General features: G+C 26.3%; 3 protein-coding genes across 3 annotated transcripts; 1 reads left to right on the top strand and 2 right to left on the bottom strand.

The window, feature by feature from the left end:
- Positions 1-1672: 1672 nt before the first annotated feature.
- On the bottom strand, positions 1673-5065 carry GO595_003802 (uncharacterized protein; the record flags this gene model as incomplete). Its single annotated transcript, XM_067916863.1, has 1 exon — positions 1673-5065. One exon carries the CDS (start codon positions 5063-5065, stop codon positions 1673-1675), a length of 3393 nt encoding a protein of 1130 aa, XP_067776089.1.
- A 9186-nt stretch (positions 5066-14251) lies between these two features.
- Positions 14252-15106, bottom strand: GO595_003801 (1-phosphofructokinase; the record flags this gene model as incomplete). Its single annotated transcript, XM_067916862.1, has 1 exon — positions 14252-15106. One exon carries the CDS (start codon positions 15104-15106, stop codon positions 14252-14254), a length of 855 nt encoding a protein of 284 aa, XP_067776088.1.
- Positions 15107-22797: 7691 nt separating this feature from the next.
- GO595_003800 (nuclear transport factor 2) lies at positions 22798-23193 on the top strand (the record flags this gene model as incomplete). Its single annotated transcript, XM_067916861.1, has 1 exon — positions 22798-23193. The coding sequence occupies one exon, from the start codon at positions 22798-22800 to the stop codon at positions 23191-23193; it is 396 nt and encodes a 131-aa protein (XP_067776087.1).
- Positions 23194-23344: the final 151 nt, after the last annotated feature.

The raw sequence follows: 23344 nt of genomic DNA, 5'->3' as shown, positions 1-23344 counted from the left end.
CAACAAATACATTTTCTCAATCAAATACATTCACTAAATCAAATACATTTTCTGAATCAAATACATTTTCTTCATCGAATACATTTTCTCAATCGAATACATTTTCTCAATCAAATACATTTTCTCAATCGAATACATTTTCACAAAGTAATACATTTTCTGAATCGAATACATTTTCTGAATCGAATACATTTTCTGAATCAAATACATTTTCTCAATCGAATACATTTTCTGAATCAAATACATTTTCTCAATCAAATACATTCACTAAATCAAATACATTTCCTCAATCGAATACATTTTCACAAAGTAATACATTTTCTGAATCGAATACATTTTCTGAATCGAATACATTTTCTGAATCGAATACATTTTCACAAAGTAATACATTTTCTGAATCGAATACATTTTCTGAATCAAATACATTTTCTCAATCGAATACATTTTCTCAATCGAATACATTTTCTAAATCAAATACATTTTCTCAATCAAATACATTTTCACAAAGTAATATATTTTCTGAATCGAATACATTTTCTCAATCAAATACATTTACTAATTCAGATTCATATCATTTTGATGATAATTTAACATATTCTATCACATTAACATATTCATTAATATTTACACAAACGATTTCCATTAATACGATATGTTTGAAAAGCACGATTTCACTTTCATTTCATAATTCAATTTCTTATTATATTTCTACAGATGTTATTTATTATGATTATGTCATTGTTCAATATTCTACATATTTCAAATTTTATTCATATTTTAACACATTTTTTTCTCAGATTAATATTAATAAAGATAATAATAATGAAATTTCTACAACAATTTTGATTGGAATTATTTGCGGATCAATTTTTATCATATTTGTTATTGTTGGAATTATTATATATTTAATTCGACGAAATCACAAAACAAAATCAAGTGCAGACATAGAGACATTTGATGCAAACATAGAAAATAGAAAAGAACGAAGAGAGAGCGTTGACAAAGATATTAAAAATTTGATTCAAAAAGATGAAGATCAATGGATTTAACATTATAATTCACACCAAATCACATCAAATACTTCTGATATCAGCAATAAATTCATACACATAACTCTTCAGAATGAAAAACAATTCCGATACTTTTAATAATATAAATAAGGAAGAAAATGGATGCATTGAATATCTTAATGTTGATCCTAAAGTTTTATTTAAATGTTAAAGAAGAAATGAACTGAATATTTTCATTTCTTTGTTTAATATATATATATAAAATAGAAGAACAAATATTAGTTAGTTACATAAAATTTCCTTTATTGAATGTTTTGTGATATTTTTCAATTACGAACTCATCAATATCATATTTTATATCAAGACACATTAAACTTTTAAAAAATATTACAAATTGAAAACAAAGATATTTCAGGAATTATAATTTCATGTAATGATTTACCATGTATAGATGCTTCATCTTTGAATTCTTTTGTTGGAATTGTAATGTTCTTTAATCCAGTTTTGGAAAGAGTTCAAAGAACATTTCTCATACGAAGAAGGATCCGCACAATAGCGCTAAAGAAAAAGAATTTTTATGTTTATACATTTGCGGCAACAAAGTCATGTAAAAATTTTTTACTATTTTTGCTTAAATTCCATAGTATATTTCATATCACATTTCATTGTGTTTGTTTCTTCGGCTTTTTCACCTTTTTCTTTATCACCTTTTTCGGCTTCTTTTTCTGGTCCTTTTTCACCGGCGTTCTTTTGACTTTATCATGTGGCTCACTATCGACCAAAGGTTTTTCAGTTGACGAAGACCCAGTTGACGTTGACTCGTTGTCATCACTTGTCTCGGCGATAGTTATTAATTCGTTATCATCGCTTGAAGATGACGACGAATTTGTTCGTTCTTTGTCATTTCGTTTCTGTTTCTTCTTTAAATCGCTCGATTCACTTGTCTCGGCGATAGTTATTAATTCGTTATCATCGCTTGAAGAAGTCTTCTTTTCTTTAGCATTGTTGTTACTATTCTTCGTTTCCTTCTTCTTTGGACGTGGCTTCTTCTTAGGTTTAACTTGATTCAGTTCGCTCGATTCGCTGTTCTCTGCAATTGTTTTCAGTTCTTCGTCATCGCTTGAAGAAGTCTTCTTTTCTTTAGCATTGTTATTATTCTTCATTTCTTTCTTCTTTGGACGTGGCTTCTTTTTGGGTTTAACTTGATTCAGTTCGCTCGATTCGCTGTTCTCTGCAATTGTTTTCAGTTCTTCGTCATCACTTGATGAAGAAGAAGATTCGCTTTGCTTGATTTCATCATCGAACTTTTCTTTCTTTGGTTTTATTGTTACTCGTTTAGGCTTTGGCTTAGCTTTAGGTTTAGCTTTAGGTTTCTTTGGCTTTGTCTTCTTAGCTTTTCTATCAGTTGAAGTACTTGAGTCCGGATTTTCGACGATTGTATTAAGTTCTTTATCATCGCTTGAAGATTTAATATTGTTTTCAGTTGTTTTTGCATTATTTTTCTTTTCTTCTTGTTTAACATTTGTATCTTTTTGATTATCAACGACTTCAATTTGTTTATTATCACTTGAAGATTCTTCTTCAGATTTTTTATCTGTTTCTTTGTTAATGATAATACTTTCGTCATCTTCATCTGATGAAGAGATATCCATTTCTTCATTTCGACAAAAGCATAAAATCAATGAAATCACAAATAATACTCCGATAATGCCAATGAATATATAAAACGCGAGGTTCGCAGTATAATCAGATTTATGTTCAGTTGCAGTGAATTGTATTTGTTGACCAGCCGAATTTACAATGTTTATAGTTGGCATATATAATAAATCTGTTGATACTTCGACATTTGTTGCGTCTGTTATTATTATGAAATCATTTGGAATTAAAGAGCGATACCAACTTTTATCGAAATGTAATTGTATGTTATTACTTTCTGTTAAATATATATTTACATTATTAGGTAACGCTTCTTCAGATGAATAAAGTGTTAATGAACTTGAACTTGTATTAATATTAAAGACACCATTTTGTTCTTTATATATTATTGGTGATTTAGTATTAGAGTTTGCTACAATTAATGAATAATTACCAAATGTTAATGAAGTAATTGTATTATCATTAATGAAACATTGCTCTTTAACTGTTAATGATGGAAATGATTGTTCATTAAGTGACGAAAGACTAAATTCAAGATTTTTAACGACATATGGTAAATTGTTTGTGTTTTGTATGTTCGTATTTGTTAATATTAATGAGTTCGATTCGAATTTATTAACTGTAGAGTTTTCTTCAAGTTGAAATATTACATTACCATTCTCAAATGAATATGATACTAATGAAGAATTCTTATATAATATTGTTAATGTAGTATCATCTTTTAATGTAAAACTTGAGTTTTTTGCAAGAATGGATGATTGTGGCATTAATATATTACCTGATTCACAATTAATGTTTAGTTTTGGACCTGTTCTAAAATTAGAATTTGAGAAATTCGTTGAAGGAGAAATTGTTATATCAGTTAATGTACCTTCATATAATACATTATAAACAGAATCATTTACATCAACTAATGGTACTACTGAACCAGTTGTAGTCATTAATAAATTGTTGAATAAATGTAAAATTTGTATGTTTTTAATTGTATCTGATGTTATTGATTCAAATGACTGATCAAATGAAATAGTTATATCAGATTCAATTAAAAATGTTAAGTTTATAAATTCGGTAACACCATTTGCAACTTCCATTTCAATACTTTGTGCTGTAGATGCAATATAAAATGTATCAACAGTAATATGAATATCATTCTCATTAATGTTGATAATATTATCAGGTTTAAATGTAATCGATAAATTAGTGTTCGTACAATTTAACATCGCATATGATACATTTCGTTCAACAACTCCATTAAAAAATCCGCCGGCTGTTTCAATAGACATTAAATATATATTAATAAACCCAACAAAGTTTAAGTTATTATATGAACCAGTCATTGTTAAAAAGATGGATCGAATCGAAATCGTTTGTGACATAATGGTATATTGGATGTTTTCATTATTGTTTTCATGTTGACTAAATGAAATAATCATATTAGAATTAATTAAAAATGTAATATTAGGTTGAAATGTAGTTGGTGCTTCTTCATTTGTAATAGAAATAGGGATTTCACTTAATGGTGATGAATCTTGAAAGATAAAATTACATTGTGTTGTGGATGAGACGATCATAGTACGTTCATTAGAATTACTGAATTGAATGTGGTCACTGAAAATTTGAATGGTCGGGAATTCAGAGATTTTGAATAGATGTAAAGTTGAACCTTTTTGAAGAGTGATGCCGCTTAAGTCACTCGCTGTAGACTCATTTATATAAAGGTCTTTAGTAATGCTGATTGTACCTGCAACACCAGTTCCTAAAGAATTAAAATCGCCAACTAATGTCGGGATAGTTAATGTTTCACCACTATTAACTTCAAGTCGGGTATTAACTAATGTAAGTTGTTCTACTTTCATATCTTCAAGAGATAAGGCTACATTGTCCCTGTCTTTGATACGTAGTTTTGTAATACCTAAGAAATTTAATTTCATGGGATAATCATTTGTGGCAGTTTGACTAAAATAAACTTTAAGAGAGGTAGAAGCAGAGGTTTGGAATGACCTAAAGTTGATTGTTTTTGTTTCTGGAAATCCAATAAGATTTCGATAAAAATCAAATCGATAATCGGCTATACCAGAATTATCTGGGAAATAAATGTTAACAACTGGAGCTGGATCTTCTGCTATAAGTCTTCCAAGATTTTTGTCTTGTGTTTGATAGTATTTTTCAATTGGAACTCCAACAGAATAACATGATTCTTCTTGTTTACATGATTCAAGACGTGACCTTAGACATACACAATAACTAGATACTGTTGGCCTTTGTGGTTGATAATTAACTTCTAAAGCATTTGTTGAAAAATAAGATAATTGAACTCCTTCAACATCTTGAATATCAAGTCGACCTTCGCTAACAATCAAAAGTTTTTGTGCCTCTTGATAAGGTAAAAGAGCATGCATGTAAACTTCAACTCTAACTATCTGAAATGTTCGAAAATTAAGTGTAAGATTTCCTGTTATAGCGCTTGTATTTGAATGCACTGTGAATCGTGTACCTCTAAGATAATATTCTTCTGATCCATATGGTTGATAACAATAATAATTTGAATCTGAAATATTATAACCATCTGATCCTAAATAAATCTGATCAAAATATTCGTATGAACAATTTTCTTCCGCTGATAATGTCAGAATAGGAAGAAAAATTAATGGAAATGTAATAGAAATCATTTAGGTACAACTTTCCTTTCTAGCGGTTTTGTTATCGGAATGGTTTCCAATTTTCAGAAGCTTATCAGTAAAAGTCGTTTGAGAGATTTGATCGTCAAACTGAATTACCCGCTGAGAAAAGTGGAAATACGTTATGCAGCAGCGGTTCGAATGACTTGGAAACAAAGTTCGAACCGGAAATTTAATTTAGCAAATAAAAATACACAAAGAAATGTTGGACCAGGATCATATAATATAGGAGATAATTCTTTAAATTTAAAATATGCAACAATTCCAAAACAACAAAGAATTACATTAAAAACTCAAGAATTTAATACACCTGGCCCTGGATTTTACAATACAACTGAAAAACAAAATATTTATAGAGGAGAAAATTCCGTTTTTAAATCCCAAACAGAACGTTCGATTTTTTCTTCAAACAATATTCCTTCACCAACAGAATATGGTAAATTACAAAAATGGACTCACCATCAAAAACAAATTTTACCAACTTATCATCCAAAAAAAATCAATCATAAAAGATCATCCACACCATTATGTAATTATCTTGATGAAAATGGTTGTTTTGTTCAGAAGAATACAGACCGTTCTCCAGCAGATATTGGACCAGGTACATATAATCCAAATATTCAATCAGATTCTCGAAAATCCCAAATTCTTTCACATGAGAAAGAAAATCATGATTACTGGTGTCGTACAACGTCAGCTCCGCCGCCTGATAAGTATCATCCCCAATTTTCACAGAACACAAAACTCCCAATTACTATTAAAGATAAATATCCATTACCAAAACAGTCTTTTTCTGTTGATTATCTTCCACCTCCTGTCCATTACAAAGTGCCTAATGGTCCTAATTCTGTATTTCAATCAAAATCTAAACGCGATATATTTGTCAATGATCAACATACACCATCACCGACATCATATCAAACCACACATAATAAATCACAACATATTTTCCCCGGTGTTGGATTTGGATCAGGCGATGTTCGATTTCATAAAGAAATCGATTCACAATTTCCAGGTCCATCAGATTATACCATTAATCGAAATGCAAAAAATGGGCCAGAAACGTATCAATTCAAGAGTAAATCCATAAATCATAAGCTAAGATCAAATGAAACATATGAAAATATTGGACCTGGAAGTTATAACATTTCGAGTAATAATTTCGAGTCAGTTAAGAATAAAAGTAGTCCTGCGTTTATGGATAAAAGCGTCCGAATGAAAACATTAAATAATGACTCTCCTTCTCCTGCCGAATATAATGTAAAAATTGATAATAATAATAAATCAATAAAAATATTAAATACAAGATATAAAGAAATCGGTGATTGGGTATCAAATGGAGCTGATCATTGCGCTCCTCCACCGGATCATTATATGATCGATAGATCAATTAATAAAAGTACTAAAATTTCTTTCCCAAAAAGTTCAAATGAGAAAAAGAGAAAAATGGATGAAATCGGTCCTGGTTATTATGATACACAGCTTTCTTCTTTTACAAAGAAATCGTACAATGCTGGAGTATGGGAACAAGAAAGAAAGTTTAAAAAGAAAAGAAATTAAAATTATTGTTTTGTTATTTATTAGTAAATATAATTTTATGTATATTTTTTTACAAGTATTTGTGGAATAAATTATATTTTTGGATAATTCACAAATTTTATTGATAATGTGGTAATGGTCATTTAGTTAATCAGGTTTTTTATTTTCATACAAAGGGAAAATAAATTCATCAGGATAAATATTAAAATTTTTATGGAATTTTTTATAGAGACGGATTAAAGAGACGTTCATAATTCATCAAAATGAATATTTTAACACACAATGTTAAAAAAATGAGATTGTGCTACCCATGTTTTTTAGAATTATGTAATTGAGCTTTATCAAATTAATCCTATCTATGCCTTCTTTAATAGATATTCTAATCTAGATTTTATTTTGATATACCAAATTATTAGAACAAATAAATATTTTTACTATTGGTAATAATTCATTCTTGTTCAAGAAGTAATTTAACTATTTCTGTATAACCATATCTAGATGCAAACATATGTGCTGTTTCAAATATTTTGGATAAGTTCCAAATAATATTTTGAAATATGAAATAAAACAAATAAATATATTTAGCATTAATATCAATTCCTTCTTGTTCAAGAAGTAATTTAACTATTTCTGTATGATCATTTGAAGATGCATACATAAGTGCTGTTCTAAATAATTTAAATAATTTTGAAATATTATTTTGAAACATAAAATTATTCAAATAAATTTTAAATAAAACAAATAAATATTTTTAGAATTAATATCAATTCCTTCTTGTTCAAGAAATAATTTAACTATTTCTGTATGACCTTTCCAAGATGCTCTAATAAGTGCCGTCCAAAATAATTTAAATAATTTCCAAATTTTATTTTGAAATAAGAAATTATCAAAATAAATATCAAATAAAACAAATAAATATTTTTAGCATTAATATCAATTCCTTTTTGTTTTAAAACGTATTCAATAAGTTCAATATTTCTTGATCTAATTGAATATACCAAAATATCAGGCGAAATAGAATGCTCTTTAAGAAAATATTCAACTAAAAAAATATTTCCAATAATTGCTGCTTCATTAATAATATCATCATTGATTTTGATTCCTTCTTTAAGTAAAAATGAAAATATTTCATAATTATGATATAAAACACAAAGCTATCCTAATTCTTCTAAATTATTAATTTCTTCTAATTTGTTTTCATAAAGATAATGAAAAATATCATTTCTATGAAATTCAATTGCTGTTTCATATGCATCTATAAATGTTGAATGATTTTGTTCACATAAATGAATGATTTCTTCGTTTCCACCTGCAATTGCATACTTACCTGTATTTTCTACTTTAGCATTATTCATAAGTAAATATTTAAAACATTTAACAGAAGAAAAAAATGCTGCATAATCAATTAGTGTAACATTTCTTTGATTAATAAATGAACATCTTTCATAAAGTGATGGTTCAATTGTTTGATTAAAATCGAATTCATTTTGTGATGATATTTCTTGAAGTTTTTCGATTTCATCATTTCGAATTATTTTTGCTATTTCATTTGGATTAACTCCTTCTTTGACATATTTCTTATGAAGCTCCCAATCATTCTTTGAAAGTTCTTCATAATTTACAAAACCATATTTCCTTAAAAGGATTGCTAATTCTTCTTTAGACATATAATGTACAAAATAAACACTATTGTTGTTTTTTACAATGTTTGGTTCAAGAAAATCACGTTCAATCATAGCTTCAAGAAGATAATATGATTCATGTGTATGCTTATTATTAAGAAATTGCCCAAATATATCAAATATATTAGATTTGATTTTATTAATCTCTTCAAATGTTCTTATTTCCTTTATAATATTAAAAAATATTTCAACATTATTATTTTTAATTACAAAGGAATAATATATCATTTGAATAATCATTAAATCATAAGATAAAGGATGGATTTCATCATAATTGTGGGTTATTAAACCTAAAGATCTAGAGAAATTTTCTTCATTCAAACTAAAAATTGCTTGATTTATTGATAGAAGTGTTTCCCAGTCGCAATGTTCCTTTGGTTTCATGTGGAAAATTTTCATCACGGATATATCAACTCAAATTTGATTAAAATAAACTAGTGAAAAAGTTGAAAATTCAAAAAAGTTAAAATGAAAATCTCTTACTGTATAAATGAGATAACATAATAATAGGCCCACCATTAGTGCCAATTAAAAATATGTATTTCTATTGATTTTTCCTCACATCGTAGCGGTTTTTTGAATTGGGAATCAATTAAAGACGATCAATTTCAACACAAATTTACTAATCATTCAGCTAAACGATCATTTATTACCCAAATATTAATTTAATCAATCACTAATGTATACTACATATTTGTAATATCAAGATTGTAGAATGTCCGATATATATGGATGAATTGTCGAAATTTCCAATAATTTTATATCTAAGTAACGGTATATAGATACAAATTTGCGAAAAGAAAATAAATGTGTCTAAAAAAGTTTTTAATGAAAAAAATTATATTTAATAAAACATTTATTAATAATTAAATTGTTCTTTTTCAAGAATTTCGAATTCTTTACAAATTTTACTATATTCGCGTTCGAATTGTACCAATTCTTGATCTATTTTATCATCAGCTTCATCTTCTTCTTCATTTTGATTCTCTTTATTTTCTTGTTCAACGTTTTGATCCTTTTCGTCTTTATTTTTATTATCATTATTACTATTTCTAATTGAGAATCTATTTTCTGTTTGATTATAATAATTTCTTTGTTGTTTTATGAAATCCTTTAAATTATTTTCTTCGTTTGGTAATTTATTTAATAAAAACTCAGGAATTTTATATATAATTATAGACCCATCATTACATCCCACAGATAATAAATCTTGTTTATTATTATTAAAACTTAAATAAGTTATTTTATGACTTGATAAAGATTGAGTAAATAAACATTCATAACTTTTATCTAATAATGACCATATTTCAACTTCTCCATTTTCTTTCCCGATATAAAATATCGATGGTCTACTTGGCGAAAATATTCCGCATGTTATATTCGAATTCCGTATTGAACTTCGATATAATTCTTCGATATTTTTTGATAAATATATTAATACTATATATGATTGATCACAACATAAATAAAACTTCTTTAAAAATGGAGAAATTATAAAATTAATTGCACTATGATATAATATTTGTGTTCGTTTTAATATTTGTGGATTTTGTCTCCCTAAAATAGTGCGATCTTGACCATTAAGCCAATTAAATATTATAATTTCCCCTTCGTCAGTAATAACATTTATATCTCCAGTTATTTCTTCTTTTTTATTAACTTTTAGTTGGAAATATTTACTTGGAATTAATATGTTATTTTGTTGCGACTTATATAAATTCATTGTAAATATCGGAGTCCATTCATTAATTAATGATGAGCCTGGTAAATATAACTCGACATTAGAATGAATATGATTATTCTCAAAGTTAATATCCCATATAATTAATCGGCCATCCATAGATAATGTAATAAATTCGGTAATCGTTTCATTAGTTTCTATTTCTCCTATACGTGTAATTCGTTGTTGATTTTCGATCCATTGAAGATCAGTAATTATTTCGGTGGAATTCTTTGTAGATAAATTTGTTGCTAATATTAAAAAACTACTATATTTACTATGATATATTTGACTAAATGAATCTTCTGTTGAATAATTGTTACGAAGTTCTTGATTAACTAATGTGTTCTTATCATTTAAATCAAATAATAATATTTGCCCATTAAAACAGCCGCAGATTATAATGTTTTCTAACTGCGGATGGAATTTAAAGATGTTCACTATCGATGGCGTCTCTAATATATATTGTGGATGTAAAATACTTTCGAAGTTCCATATAAATATATATTCAATGCTTCCTTTACTACGCTCATTTAAATATTCTTCGTATTCATTAACACGTGAAAATGAAACACCTAATACGTTATCATGATTTGGCATCCAGTCTATATAATTGATTTTATAATTAAAACGCGCATCTTTTAATATAAATGATTCTTGAAGTTGTGTAATACTAAAACTTTTGACTAAGGTTATATCAATGGCTTTGATTCCTTTTAATTCATCTTCAAATAAATTAGTTAAATAATTGGATGTCAAAATTGGTGATACTCGATCTGTAACTTTATGGACAAATTCTAAAAATTCATCACTTTGTAGAATTTTTTGTTTTTCTTCGTCAGTGAGACTCAAATATTTACTTTGGGTATTAGAATTAACTTGTCGTATCCATCGAGTTTGGCCTTGATTTTCTTTTGTCATTGAAGAAGATTGTATTCCTATATCTTGAATTTGATATTTAAGTTCGTAATTCGAATCTTTATATGATCGATGTTCTATAAGTCCTTCTGTTCCAAAATGTGAATCACGATCTTGGAATTTTTTTTGTTGCTTGATTTCTTTACTTGATTTAGTAATTAAAAGCTGATATAAATTACGTGTATTTTTAATACTAAGTTCTCGAACTTCTTCTTCTGTTGTAAGTTTTTGTTTGTGTTCTTCTTCTTCCGCCATTTAATACGTTATTTGATTGACTGGGGTTTGTTAAATTAGAAAAAATATTTTTTCTTTTTGAAGATTAACATCCACATCAATGGGAATTTATGCGCTGTGTCTATTATCTTTTTAAAATAATTTGAAAAAGCAAAAAAAAATTTATATAGAAAATCTCTATTTTTCTTTTTGATAGGTTAAAATGATAAGGAGATATCTCATTTTATCTATTAAAACGATTTGTTTTTACCTTTAAAGGATTTAAAGATTTTATCATTTCTCAAATAGATTGTTATTTATACTTTACTGCACTCAGAACTCATATCTGATATGTACTTAAAAGCTTACACAGAAAATTTACATAGCTGATTATTTCTTGAAAAAAAATAAAGCTATTATAAACAATTTACTTAACACGCACATACAATCTTATATTGATGATATCAATATCTACAAAGTTTTCCTTTTTCTTAAAACGTTTCTCACATCATTAGCATTAAGACAATTTCGAAGCACTTCATAAATTGTATCCATTAATTCATTATCATTTTTATCTCCTTCCCACGTTATACTTAATATAGCGTTATCAGGTTGCAACATAAAAGAACAAGGGTTGTTATCTATGATAATAATCTTTTCCAAAGGGAACTGGAAAACTTTCAAATCCTTAACGTACAATCCATCACAAAAAGTGCACTTGTCTCTGAAAAGTCGCTGACTTTGAGGCAAATTCGGACAAAGTATGTCAATTATTGGGTTGGCGTATTGTGGGAGAGATGCTGTGAATATAACAACAATAAAGTTCTTCATCGCAAATTTCAGAAACTCATCTACTCCCGGCCTTTTTTGAATATATATATCATAAGGTACACCTTCGATCATTATTGAAGTACGCTCATCAAAATAATCAAGTGGATAAAATGAACAATGAACAAGAGTCTCGTCTAAGTCTAAAACAAGCATCTTCTCTGATGTGTTTATGTCTTCTAAAATAATCTTATCTTTATCTTTTTCAGAATGTTTGAATTTATTCTTATAACAACAACAGCATAATTTAAACGATCTGGCATTTGTACTACTGGTGTGGGTAATAAATTCTTTTTCGACGTCAGCAATGTTTTTTTTGGGGGAGCTGCATCCCTTCATCGACTTAAAAAGTGCCGCAAAATACAGTTGTGAGGCAAAACGGTTAAAAAACGAAAATTCCTAAAATGGATCAAAAGAAATTAAAACATTAATTATGGGATATCATAATGTTGAAAAGCAAACCTGTATCATGTTTTGAGTTAACTTGTCGATTACTTTGTGATCATTGAATGCAAATCTCCAAAAATATGTTGATATCCAGGTACACATCCCACTAGATGTGTCCCTACAATAGGACTACGCAGAAAACGTGATTTTCCAATATAAAGTATTAATTCTTTTTTTCAGTATTTTTTGATATTGGTTCATTTATGTACATCCGCTATATATGTTGAACCCAAAAATATTTTCAAAATATCCCACCGGTTATTCTTCTTGGAACAAAATGCTAGAACAAATATGAAAACATCTGAAGGATTTTCCATCTAACCAAATCAAATTTCAGCAGAAATTAATGCTTTCTCATATATGGAGTGTCCAACAAAAGAAAATAATCATCAACTTATAGATTTAATTCCTAAAGCATATCCAGTAAACGAGTAAGAAAAATTGAAATTAGTTCTACTTTTTAATCAAAAATGTATTTGCAGATTTTATATATAAATGCTTTTTTTAAAAAAACAATCATGTAAAAACTATTTATGTGCGGTGAAGGAATCATTGGAAGCTTGATCATAAAATAAAAGATCATTTTATATTGATCTGTTTTCATTTATTTTTACTATGTCAACATTAATTATCAATTATTCTCTGAGAATTTTAATCATAATTTCATTATAAAAGGAATTTAAAGAATCAAATTTATGTGATTGTGAATTTCGAAAATATAAAACTCTAATTCTTAATTTAATAATCCAAGGAATTTGATTAATATTTTTTAAAATATAGAAATTACCAACCAAAACCATATCAAGGTCAAGCTAATAGTTATTGGTTAGGACCATATATATAAAGAGAGAAATTTTTGATGGTAATTCAAGTAATTTTGAACTATTGTGCATCTCTTCGAAACGTAATAATTGGTGATAATTATTAATTTTTATATCCTTTAAAATATTACAACGATTATGTAAATATTAATTTTATACTAGAAACAAAACTATATATATATATATATATATATATATATATATAGGAAAAAGGTAATTTCTGGTAAAATAGAGGATAAATATTCTAAGAACAATTCAATATGAAAAACAAGTCTTACCAAATGAATATCTAAAAAGCAAATAACATGCCAACAATATCTCTAAATTTAGAGTTAAAAGGATATCAAAATAGTGGTAAACCAAAATATATTGAACAGTACAGTACAAACACAAGAAAATCCAAATGGATTTGACCTAAATCAAAAATTCAAACATGAGAAATTTTGCTTGTAATTACTACCGTGTTTTCTTCAACAAAAGATAGACAAACCATATTTTTAGTATATGAATACATTCAAATTATGTTATATCAAATTCTCAATTAGATGTTATTTTAAAACAAAAAGAAATGATCTTGAAAATCTCTAAAAAAATTAAAAACAACATTCTTAAATTTTATGAATCTGTTTAAACAGATCTTCTTAGTTCCTACTAGAAACAAATCCTGATTTGGATGCGTCATCTCTGAAGAAATGCCTACTCAAATCTTATACAAAACTGAGAAATCGTTTATTCCTTTTTATATATTCCTTATTTCGACCCTATTTAAGAACTCGTTCATCAGTTCCTTCGTCACCACAGCCGAGCCGCTTTGTACCACAGCTGCTGTAGCGGCCGCCACAGCCATTTTGAAGCATTCCTTTTTACTCAAGTTATTCACCACACCAACACAGAAGCCTGCAATGAAGCTATCGCCGGCACAAACAGTGCATTTCACATTTATGTTACTTACAGCAGGTGCAAACAAACATTCTTCCATTGTTACACAGATTGCACCTTCAGAACCAAGTGTTACACATACAATTTCGATTCCATGATGAACAAGATCAAGCGCTGCATCTTTGATTTCGTTAAGCGAATTCAATTTTTTACCGATTAACAATTCGAGTTCTTCTTTGTTCGGTTTGATCATGTTTGGAAGTGATTCAATCCCAAGTTTAAGTGGATTGGATGATGAATCTAATACAATAAATCGACAGTTTCGTTTGGAAATTTGTATTAATTCTTTATATATATCATCTTTACAACCGGGTGGAATACTTCCAGAAAAAATAAGAACAGATGAACGTGCTGATAAGGTTTGGATTTTTTGTGTAAGTTGAGTGATAGTTTTGGAATCAACTGTTTTTCCAGGTTCATTAAGTTCTGTAGTAATGCCCTTAGATATGTCATATATTTTAGTATTAATACGGGCACTACCAGGACATATGATAGGGTCTGGTGTAACATTGAGAAGCGATCCATAAGCTTCATCAATATCTGATGAATGAATAAAACCTGTAGCTATAGTTTGATACCCAAGGTTTGCGAGACCTTTGGAAACATTGAAACCTTTACCAGCATATTCAATCGTAATGTTTTGGATACGATTCATTCCGCCATAAGTAAAACTTGGAATTGTGACTGTCTTATCATAACAAGGGTTTAAAGTAACAGTAGTTATCACTCGAGGCTGTGTTGTTTCTGTTTTATTTTTTTTAATGGGACTAATTTTCATCATTTTTTTTTGGGGCACACCAAATACAACCGTTTAAATAATTCATCAAGATTTGATGTTATTAAACTTATGGAAGATAATTCATTCCAATTTTTGGAGCCGTGTTATGAGTATACACAAATATACGTCGAAATAGGAAAAAATATAACTCACTCTATGTTTTCATATTCAACATTAAATGAATCTCAAAGAAAGAAAATTATCAAATGGTACATAGAAATAATTGAAGTTTTTGACCTGTCTTATGAATCACTTAATACAGCTGTATATCTCCTTGATAAATATTTTCATGACAATCGAGTTGTTATTGGAAAAATTCAACTATTTTCAGCAACATGTTTACTGATATCAACTAAATATCATGAATGTCATTACCCATCTATTTCAGAATTTGTTTACCTTTGCGATGGACTTTACAATTTTGACGATTTTATTGAAACTCAAAATTTAATTTTAAAATCAGTTCAATACAAAATACCATTGCTTAATGCAAGATTTCTTTGCTTTGCAAAGATTGTTGGTGAAAATACAACAGATGAATTTCTCGAAAGTGTTGATTACATTTGTGGAATTATTGTTCCTCAAATCCCATCACTAACATTTGCTAATCCAGATCAAGTCGCAGAAGCAGCAATTGATATTATCAACGAAAATAGTTTATCCCAATATGAAAACACAGAACCATTCGAAGAAATAAAACAAGAGATATCCAACTTCATTGAAAAGAAAAACAAATCTCTTTGACTGACGAAGTCCAAAGTTTGTTGCGACATTAGAGAACGTTAAAAGACACTTTTTGTAAACCATTTTTTTTACTAAATTTTTTCTGATGTTTTCTCTAGTGGAAGAAAAGTTATTGTTCTGTTCGGTTGTATGACAACAATTGAGTTATGCGCTTCATCAAATGAAATGCACTTTGCTACGACTTTTTCAATTTGATGAATATCATTCGGATTGATTGCTTCGAAATAAGATATGTTATGATTTGTATCTTCGAAAGCAACATAGTCAGTGATGTTATCAATCGAAAATGTGCACCAATGCATAATTTCAGGGAAATTAGAAACTTCACAAATCTTTTTACCTTTAACATCAAAGACAAATAATCTGTCGTTGAGAGTTTGAACGATTATGAATTTCCAGATTTTGGTGATTATTATTTTTGTTGGGATATTATTATCAAGATCAAATTTTGTAATATTTCTACCAGTTATCATAGATTTAACTATGACATTACAGTCCTCTGTCCCAATGGCAAAGAATAAAAGATCTTTTGCTGTTGCTAATGATGTAATTCGATGACTGATATTACATATCTTTTGTGACTCGAAAATCGAATTCATGTTCATCAGTGATATTGTTGATTCATCTTGTACAAAGACTTTTTCGCTCATAATAAAAGATTTATATGATAATGAATTGATAACTTTTTTTCCATCAGGTTCAAGAATAATAATATTTTTATCACTGATTGCATACGAAGTATTTAAGGCGGAGTACAATTTGTAATTTTTGATGTTTTCAATGAGATAATTATTCTTCACTTTAAGGTTTAGCTTATTATTAAAGAAGCTAATATTAAAGAAGCAAACATCACCAGTTTCAAATACGACGCAAAACGCATGTTTATCATTAACAGTATTGGCAAATATAATATTTTGGTTATTAATTTTCATAACATCTTGACATGAAAAGCTTGGCAATTGTATATGAGATTTTCTTTTCAGAGTTTTTTCATTTAATAACTTATGAAATGCCTTTAAAATCCAATAACCGATTTCTTCATCTTTTTCTATTTGCTGAACACGTTTATAAACGTCCTCCGAATCACTATTGAAAAAGTCGTCAATCTTAACGTCCTCCTTGTCGAATGGGAATAAAAATTCATTCGAATTATCATTTAATACATTTAATAAACAAATGAATTTAAATGTTGAAATTTTTCTATTTAACCATTTATCAGTAAATTTATTTTTCAATGAATCTTTTGAACTTGAAATTGGACATTCAGTAAAATCGATTAAATTTTTTTTATTATTTAAAGTATAAATCAAAAACGAATTTGAATTTATATAAATCAAAAATTTAATTTGATTTAATTTGATATTAATATGTTCAGATTTAGACTTAAATGTCATTAAATTATTTTGTATTTTTAATGATATTTCTAAAGAAGCATTATGTTTTATAAGATACAAATTTTTAAATTTATAATTTATAAAATCGGAATTTTTGAAATTTATTTTTTTGTTTTTATGTAACAACGGAATGAAATTAACATAAAACTTAAAGATTTCATTATCATTAATATTATCCAATGAAATGAAATCATTTTTAATCTTTATGTTATCTTCTAATATTGAAATTGGAGAATTTGTTTGTGTAACAAATACTCCGTTAATTAAGGAAAACAATTTTTTCAAAGTTTCATTAAAATTATTATTATAAAATCGTCGAAATCTTTTAATTAACGAATTATATTCATCAAAATCTTTAATTATTTCAAAATGTTTTTTATCGATATAATAATTTATCAAATTTTGGATTTGTAATTTATTTTGATCATTAAAATAATTTTTCGATTCTAAAATCTTGATCAAATTCTTTGCTTTATCGAAAAGTTCACTTTCGAAAATTTTATTATTTTCTACTTTTGAGAAATAATAAAAATTAATTTTATTTTCTTCCTTTAAGAAGTCATTTGTTAAAAGTATTAATTCATAAATATCATTAATTTCGATTTTCTTATTATTTTCATTTATATTTTCATATTCATTAACATTCAATAACTTCAGTAATTCTTTATTATAATTATTATTTTTCGGATGTAAAAATATTGTTGAAATTATATTTAATAATAAATCATAAATTTTATTATCATCGAAAGTTTTATATTTACTATATAACTTATTAATTAAATCCTTATAAAAATCAAAATCACAAATATTTTTAATATATAAATACATCACAAAATAAATCAAATAATTAATATCAAATTTATCCGAATTATTAACAACAAATCGAATTATTTCGTTACGTTTAAATTCATTTTTACAAGAAAGTAAAATCGGGAATATAAACCAAACATTCGAAGTTGAAATTTCAAGTGGTAACATATTAATATTTGTATTTAAAAACAAAGCTAACGCACAATTCAAAGTAAACAAATTCGGATAAACACCTACAAATAACTCCAATTGTTTAAGTAATTCTTCACTTATATTCATTTTACTTAAATATTTGAAGATACTTAAATGGAAATTCGATTTTAATAATTGATGATAACATAATAATGATGTTATAGTTATATTAATATTGTTATTATTTAATGGGAAAACATAATCAATCTCATTAAAATGACAATGTTTTAATATCGAATCAGAAATAGACAAAATTATTTCTAATGTGATTTCGATTAATTTTTCATTTTTAAGTTCCAAAAATGAAAATAATAAATCGACATCAAATTTTTTAGTGTTTAAGATGAATAATCGTTTAATTAATATAATAAAATTATCAATTGAAGTTAAAGATCCTTCTAAGAAATATTGCTTAAAATGTAATAAAAAATATGAAACATTATTCGTATTTATAAATTGTTCTTCAAAATTATTAATACATTCATTGCCCCAATAATTTAATATTAAATCAAAATCTTTCGAGTTATGCCATATTTGACAATTAATGATAAGTTCTTTAAACCAATTTTGTTTGATTTTTTCGTCTTTAATTCGCATTGTAATTGCACAAATAGTTTTATACAATTCGAAATTTAATGAAATATTTTCATTTTTGTTGTTATATAATATCGATGAAATTAACGAAGGTAATTCAGGTAAATTAATTTCATTTATAGTTTCTTTAATTATTGTTAATATTATATATGCAAATTGTTGATTTATATTATTATCATTTAATAATTTAACAAAATTAATTAGAAAATTAGGTATATAAAATGATATTGTTTCATATGTTAATGAATTCTTTATATAATTAACTTGGAATTGACGTTTTTTATTATCATCGAATTGAATAATTTGCGTTTTGTTTTCATGTTCATTATTAAAAAGTGATGTTGAAAATGTTACATTTTTAATATTTTGATAATTACCAATCGAATTCATTAATTGACTAATTTCTTCATTAGAAATTATATGATCAAAGAACATAAAATCAGAGATAATTCCAAATTGTTTATTCTTTTCTTTAATTTCATATATTTTATTATTATTATTATCATTATGACTCATTCCCGAAATTTTTAAGTTTAATTTCGTGTTCTTAAAATCAATAATAGTAAAATCAGCGTCATGAATTCGTTGGAAGTCTTTAATTACAAATATTTTAGGTCTTTCACAACTTTTGTTATTATTGTTAGTTAAAACATTCTTAAAGACTAAAATGAAATGTGTCCATGTATTAGAAGTTAATTTTTGACATAATGGTACTAATGTTCGTGATTTATTATTTTCGAAAGTTGCTATTAATGATGAACCTTGCATTAATATTGAGAAATTATAATATGAATCATTTGAAAAATTAAATAAATTTATAACACTTGTTGTTTCAAATAATAAAGAAGTATCTGGTTTAAGCCAAAATGATATAGTAAATGACCCAGAGAAATCTTTTCCTTTAAATCCTTTAACTTCTGCATAAGTTTTAAGTGTACCAATTGGTATTAATTGTTTAGGTTTTATCGAATTTAAATTTAAGATGTTTAATATTAATTTTAATATTAAAATGTTCTTTTGATTAATTATTATGTTTTTTACTTTTTTGGCTATTAAATAATTCGATTTTGTTGTTAATATTTGTTGTAATAAAGGAAAAACAATATTTTTTATTATTTGTTCATCTAAATTAAGCTTGAAATTAACTCCTTTATAAGTAATAACATGATCAGAACTTTCAAAATAACTTAACAATATTAAATCAATATTACCGTCATGTAAAACACGTGAATTATAATCAGAATCTTTAGCTAAATCCAAAAATTTAGTTAAAACTTTTTTGATTTCAGAAGTGTTTCCATATTTAATCAAAAATAATGATAAGAAAATCGGAGTTCTAAACAAAAACAATGAATTTTTATTTTGACAATAAGAACGTGTTGATAAATTTAATAATTGTTCATATGTAATATAATCAATTAATTGTACTAATGTATTAAATATAAAATTATTAATTATTGGTGTAAATCCTTTATGTCTATATTGAATTGTAGCCTTTATCATCGTTAAAATTCGTTCGAAATAAATTTGTTTTCTATTTTCATCATTTATTTCTTTTATCATTAAAAACAAAAATTTATAAAAATATGTTATATAATATGGTCTAAACTCAATAATCTTTGTGACAACTTCAAATGTTTTATTATTTAATTCTTTACATTTATAAACTTCATTAAAGAATCCTTTTATTAATAACTTAAGTTTTTTAATATCATTTTGTTGAATGTTCATTATTAAATTATATAAAACTTCAAATATTATATTCGTTAAACCTTTTTCATATGAAAACCTTAATAACAAATTAATAATAGTTTGTGATTGAATACAAATTATTTGTAATTTTGGATCTTTAAGTAAATAAAATAAAAATGTAAAAACTGATATCCGTACATTTTCTAATGCATTAATTTTTTGTAAGTAAACTGAAGTCGAAATTAATTGTTCAAATAATTCGGGTACTATTAAATCATTATTAATATGTTTTTTAATAAGTAAACGCATTAATATTTCACTTATTAAATAATGTTTATCTTTATTTTGTAACATGAAATTCAGAATTAATTTATAATCATTCTTTTGTAAAAATGAAATTATAAATCCTCGAATTAAATTAATAGATTTATTAGATTCACATAATGCAAATGGTCCATAAATTGTTAAATCTGGATCAAAAATGATATTCGATAAAAGTAAATCTTCTAAATGTGGAAGTAATTGAGGATTCTCATTAAGTAAATATAAAAATATTATAATAGTTTCATATCGTACATTCGAATTATGGAATAATTTCTTCTTAATTTCACCAATAAATAAGTCAAGATTAGTTTCATTCATTTGTTCAAGAAATGTTTTAAGTGTTGATATTATTTCATTTGTTTCATATGGTATTAATGAAAAAAGTTCCTTCTTATGAATGATAACTTCATTAGGAATTATAAAGTTATTATGAAAAATATCTTTGTCAATATATTCAAAGTCAAAGGTTTGATCTTTACATTCGGGAACATCAAAAAGTTTTTTCGATTGGTGAATTTCAATTTCTTTGTTTTCAAAAGACGATTTGACTTTTGAAAAGAAAGTTTCAATGATGTACTCAAAAAGTTCGGTGTTTTGTTTGCTCTCAAATTTCGTCAAAAAACCAAACACTTTTAATGGCTTGGGATCGAAATTAAGTAATAAGGGGTGGATTATAGTAAGTATTTTATCAACAGAAGCACCTTTTACAATCGGATATTCATTCGAATAAATGGAATAGATAAGATCAAATGATAAACTTCTGCATTTTTCAAAACTATACATATTACTGAAAATAAGTTCTAACGTTTCAATTAAAGAATCAAAAAATAATAGATCAAGACTTGAATTATTTAAAAACATTTTGATGACTGAAACAAAACAATCTTCGGTCCATTCAAAATGTGAATCTTGAAGAGCCTTGGTTAAGAGAATCAAGAAATATGAATTAATTTTATCTGTAAATTCATTATGCAAATCAATAACTTTTTGAAAATATTCCATAAATAAATTAAAGTCGTTGGGAGTAAAAGCACCCATGCAAAGGGATAAAAGTTGGTAACCAATTATAATTATCTGATGCTTGGATATGTTATTATCATTTTCATTAATAAAAGTTGAAATTATTTTAGAATCATATGGATAACTATAGCCTAGTTTTTCCAATAACATATGAACAGTTACTTTTTTTGTGTCCAATGTTTTGATTATATTTTCGTAATCAACAATAGGTAATTGTTTTAAAAGTTCTTTTTCCTGTTCCGTTGGAGAATCAAGTTTTAGTGAAAAGCCGCTTCTTTCTTTAAAAATTGTTTTTGCAGTATTAAGACATTTTTCTCTTCTGGTTGTTTCCTTTGGTAACATTCTTTGGGAAGCAAAAGTGCCTTTTGTGTAAAGTATTTTTTTGAAAAGTGACTTATAGAAATAGCAAGATTGGAATCATTTCAGTTTCTTTTAGTTTTATATCATCCCAAATGCAGAAATTAAGTTCATTCTGGAAATGTTATTAAATCTTTAAATATTCAAATTCTTCTTCCAGCAAAAGATATAATTTAATTATTTTGGATATGTCTATGTTTCGAAGCATAAAAAAAAATCCTTTTTCTCTTCGTTGTTTTAGAGTAAATTCCTACAATAAATGATGAGAATATGAGGAGTTTGTCTGAATAACAAAACATAAACGTCTTCCTTTCGAGCAAATCATAAACGGCCCTATTTGAAAGACTTTGTTTGATTTCAACGTGATTTTCAAAAGTGAGCTTTCCATTCAAAAACCGCTATATTTCAAATAAAGGGTCGTGGTCGTTCACATTTTTATAAATGAATCCATTCGAAAACACACTCCATGAAGTTACCGAAATTGCTCGCAACTTCGCACAATTTTATTATGGTCTTTATAATGATGTTAACAAGAGAGCACAACTTCAATCATTATATACCGACCAATCTTGCTTCACAATGCAAAATTCAACATTTTCTGGTCAACAACAAATTATGAGTAAGTTAATGGACGAAGGAATGCTTTCTAATATGAAAGCTTGTACAAATTTCATCGCACAACCATCTGTTCCAGGAACAATTTTGATTTCTGTTCAAGGTGAAACAATGTTCCAAGGAGAAGAAAACACCCTCGCTTTCCTTGAGATTTTCCTTATTGGTCAAGTTCAAGGAAGCTTTGTTATACTTAATCAAATATTTTCAACACATGGAGTTTAAGTTATTAAACGATTCAAATTCCTTTTTAAATCTTTTTTTTTTTTTTAGGTCTAAGCATTACAACATTCTGATTAAGTAAAGTAATTTAAAACAGATTTTTGAAAATTTAGAGAAAAAGGTCAATAACACTAACATTTTTTAATGTCTCTCA

The sequence above is a fragment of the Histomonas meleagridis genome, assembly GCF_020186115.1.
Source record: "Histomonas meleagridis strain 2922-C6/04-10x chromosome Unknown contig_23, whole genome shotgun sequence".
In the NCBI taxonomy this organism is placed as follows: Eukaryota; Parabasalia; order Tritrichomonadida; family Dientamoebidae; genus Histomonas; species Histomonas meleagridis.
Note: the sequence above shows the minus strand (reverse complement) of the source record. Positions and strands in the feature narration are given on the sequence as shown.